Here is a 4,128-nt window from a genome sequence, read left to right on the forward strand (position 1 = left end):
TGCAGTGGTTGCAACTTGAAATGATTGAGCATTACAGAACTGAAAGTGAAACTGATCTCCTTGATTTTTAGTTATTTGTGTTCCTGTTAGTAGAAATGAGAAAAGTTAAAGTTTATCCAGTGGCAAGTGAATTGGGTTTAATTCTTTCAGTTTTAATAATGTAAGGGGTTTCTAATAAGGAAGTAATCATTTTTATAATTTTATTTACAGTGTACTGGTATGATTTTTTTTTTTTAAATGACACGTCACTTTAAGAAGGAGGGTCCTTGCATTAGGATTTTTTTTTAAATAGGATATAGAAGTGGGATCCTAAGGAAGCACTGTGCATACTGTAGTGAACACTTAACTAAACGATGAGCAAGGAACAGTAGGATTTAGAGCAGCAGGCCTGCAGTGAGATCAGCACAGGTGCACAGGAGTCTGACTGCACAGATGTCATTGTAGGATTTTTGTGTATAATGATGTGGATCTGTAAGAGATATAGAATTTCAGGAACTACTGGAATTCATTACAGTTGTATGATTCACATTGCTTTTTTCTGGAGGAAGAACTGTGAATCCTTTTTTCAAAAATAAAGTGTTGATATTTTAGCTGGAGGATTTAATTATTTTTTCGTTAGGAATACTTCTTTTACAAATATTTAACGTGGAACGATGTGTTGTAATACTTTTCAGACTGTGTGAAATGAAATAGTCCAAGGGCTTTACAATATTTTAAATTTGTGTTTTGGTTTTTAGAACATTGGAGGAAAATGATATTGCTTTATTGTATAATATGGCCACTTTCCTGCAAAGGGCGTAGCATAGGTAGAGTCCTGACTTTGAAATAGTGTAAACTTTTATCCAGAATTTTAGAACATAAAAGCCTAAATTTTGCAACAGACTTTTTTAAAATCTGCATTATGACTGTAGAGAGAGTGTTTAAAAATAATACTATTAAAAACGGGTTGCAACCTGCTGGAAACTTTCTCAACACAAAATATGCATTACATCTTTTGGATGTTTTCTTTTTCCTGCCTTCCTTATTTCAATTGAAACTATGAATTATGGACTCACAATAAAGACAGCAGAACCTGTTCCATTCTAAACTGATGTTTTTAGTCCTTTATTATGTCCTTGGAAGCTAGGCTAACATTTCTAAACTTAAAAATGAACAATTTTTCCTCTGTTTCAGAAAAATTGGGAAAGTTGTTGTTATTGGGCTTTGAAAATATAAATCTTTGCTATCACAGCACAAATAACTATTTTTTTAAACTTATAACCAATTTATTTGTATTTTGGAGGTGCTTACAGTGAAGTCAGGAACCAGTGGACTTGGCCCTATTGCTCTACAAACTGTCCCAGCTCAAAGTGTTCATGGTCCTAGAATCAGATCCTCAAACAGGTCCACAGTGGTGCATACTCCTGTGTCTACATAGACTGTCAGTGAAATTAGTGGAGCTGGACATAGCATCAGAGGTCTTCATCTGTGGATCCACCGGCAGGAAAGTTACATATATAAATATAAAATTGGTGTCTAAGGGAGCCTGAGCAGTGAGGCTACTCTGATGCACTATAATTACATCACGTTGGAGCAGACTTGAATAATCGAGTCTCCTGGAGCATGGTAGTTACTGCGCTCCGGCAGACTCCAGCATTTCATGTATCGGCGTTCCCATGCTTAAACATGGTGGCGGGGGCGCTTTAACTAAAGCTTGCTCAATGAGCTTCAGTTAAAGCATTCCCACTACCATTTTTAACCATGGGGACACATACACGAGATGTTCCGGGTGCTTTATTTAGGCTCTGAGAGCTGACCTCTCTAATTAAAGCACACCACCCACTCCTGGAGCACGTATATAAACACACTAAGATTATATTTGTAAGCACTGTGTTTTATATATAAATTGTTTCTAAGATCAGATCATAGTGCTGGTAATCTAGGGTAAAATTCTGGCTCCATTTAAGTCAGTGGAGTGCTTCCATTTACTTCTTTGGAGCTAGGGTTTCTATCCCTAGAGATCACCTTTTTAATGTAAGTCTATAGATTTGACATGCTATTTTGTAGAGTGGCCTACTTTTGAACATAATCTTAGCAGTGATATAAGCAGAAAGTCACAAACATTTTTCCCAGTGAAAATTTTGGAGTTTATTTAACATATGGTATTGTGCCTGGGGTAGCTCTTTATACTAAGGATTTCTAAAATCTGTGCTGTACAGGGCTCAACGCAGAAATTTTGTTTCTGATGTAAAGTGATAGTACTTTGCGTTATGTGGTGGCTTTTTTGGAGGAGAATTTTTGGAATAGGAAACTGAGCCAGAGATGGATTTGCCCAAAATGTTTCAGTTTGAAGAAGAAGTGTCATAACTGGGAACTAACTAAAAGGGCAGGAGAAACAAACACACCTAGGAAATGTTAGGTGGCGGAATTTATTGCTGTCCGTGTTCCCCACTTACCTTCATTATGGTTTGTTGCAGAACTCAATAACACTGATGGCCAATATAGAACAGCCCCACTAAAGATATCGGTGAAAATGATGGTGGAAGGAAGAGCTGAAGGGTGCTGTTTTTCTGTGTAAGCATCCATTTGGCCTGCAGATTTGACGTGGGTCAAGGGTTCTTCAGAGATCTTTCGTGCATAAGTTCCAGAGGCTTTCAAGGTCACCAGAGAATCCTGGCTGTATGGCATCCTTCCTTTTCCAGTTTCTTATCTGTTTCCTTTCCCCCCCACCCCTCCCCCCAAATCATCCTCTCTTCCTGCTTGATTTATAACCACCATGGTGATTCTTTGACTTGGACCTGGGGTTACCAAGACAAGGACAGCAGCTTCATTTCCTGTGCATCTCTGATGCATTTGCTTCTGCCACTCAAAGTGGCTGACTGTCCAGCAAGGGTGTCAGCAAGTGGCAGCACCTTTTAGATGGTGTGAAAATGAAGTTGAGATGGAGGTAATTCTGGAGGCCATGGCAGTGTGGTAGCCTCTGTGATTTCCCAATGTACCAGTATTTCCAGCCACAGCTGTGTGGCAATGGAGGGAGTCAGAAACATCATCTGGCAGTTGTTAGCAGGGTGGTTGACATCCTAGATGGAAAGAGAAGCCAAATATGACTCAACACCAGTAATGAGATTGCAGATATCCCTAGTTACATTAGTTCCTGTAACAGCCTCTCTGACGGACTGTTATGGCTGTTGTCTGCTGTGATAGATTTTGTAAATGCTGGTGAAATTTGCTGTGCTCTGTTCCTCCCCCTACATTCTAATTCTAAATGCAGAAACAAAGAAATGTAGCCAGATTTATTTGTAATACAAATAATTACTGAGATTTTCTCTGAAGCTAAGTTAATCATAAATCATCAGGCATGCATGTTAGAGATTAACTAGTTGACCTAATAGGTCTCTCAGTCTCCCTCCCAGAGCAGGTTTATTCCCTAATGTACATTTGCTGGTGCTTTGTGTAGTCTAATCTTTATGTGCCTTAAGTGATGGGGCTTCCATTGCTTTCCTTGGGAGGTTGAACAGATTTCACCCTTAAAAAATATTTTTCTGATATCCCATTCTGCTAGCCTGAAATAATTTAATTCTGTCAAATATATGTAGATTACTGCATCTCACCTGTCCTTTAGTTCTTTTGTAGCCAGTCTGTATACTTTGATTCTTCTATGCATTGTAAATCTGTTCGTACTCCATTCTTTCTAGCTTTTACTCTTAAGAGTAGAAGATTTTGCACGTTGGAACTTTAAGCATTTATATATTGACTCAAAGGTCTACATTGCATTTTTATAAGTGCAACTTGTAACTCTTCGTTCCTGAGTGAGGAAATAGCCTTTTCGTAACCTACTAGTTATTAATCTGTTGAAATTTGTCTCATAAAAGGGGGTAGGATGGGATAAGAAGCAGGCTATAAGATGATATGGTTTTGTAATGGTATGTTCTCTCTCCATTCTTTTTCTCCCTGTTTTAATTTTCTTTGGCTCCTTTTTCACTTAACATTGTAGCATCTTCTTTATCCTCCTCTCTTTACCGCTTACCCACTGCCTTTCATCTTTAGTCAGGCATGCTTTCCTCTCTATATCCCTCCCTTTGATTTTCCCTCCAGCCAGCTCCGAAACGTGAGAAGGGCTAAGTTTAGTAACATGCTTACAAGCAGGAA

The 4,128-nt window shown here is 38.5% G+C and overlaps 1 protein-coding gene across 1 annotated transcript in view; it reads left to right on the forward strand.

The window, feature by feature from the left end:
* Nucleotides 1–2,920: 2,920 nt before the first annotated feature.
* Nucleotides 2,921–4,128, forward strand: part of UBE3C (ubiquitin protein ligase E3C) — a 97,026-nt gene continuing 95,818 nt past the window's right edge. Inside the window, exon 1 of the mRNA XM_025197782.1 lies at nt 2,921–2,926. Coding sequence (XP_025053567.1) covers nt 2,921–2,926 — 6 coding nt within the window. The remainder of the gene's footprint in view (nt 2,927–4,128) is intronic.

Source organism: Alligator sinensis, unplaced genomic scaffold (genome assembly GCF_000455745.1).
Source record: "Alligator sinensis unplaced genomic scaffold, ASM45574v1 scaffold601_1, whole genome shotgun sequence".
Classification (NCBI taxonomy): Eukaryota; Metazoa; Chordata; order Crocodylia; family Alligatoridae; genus Alligator; species Alligator sinensis.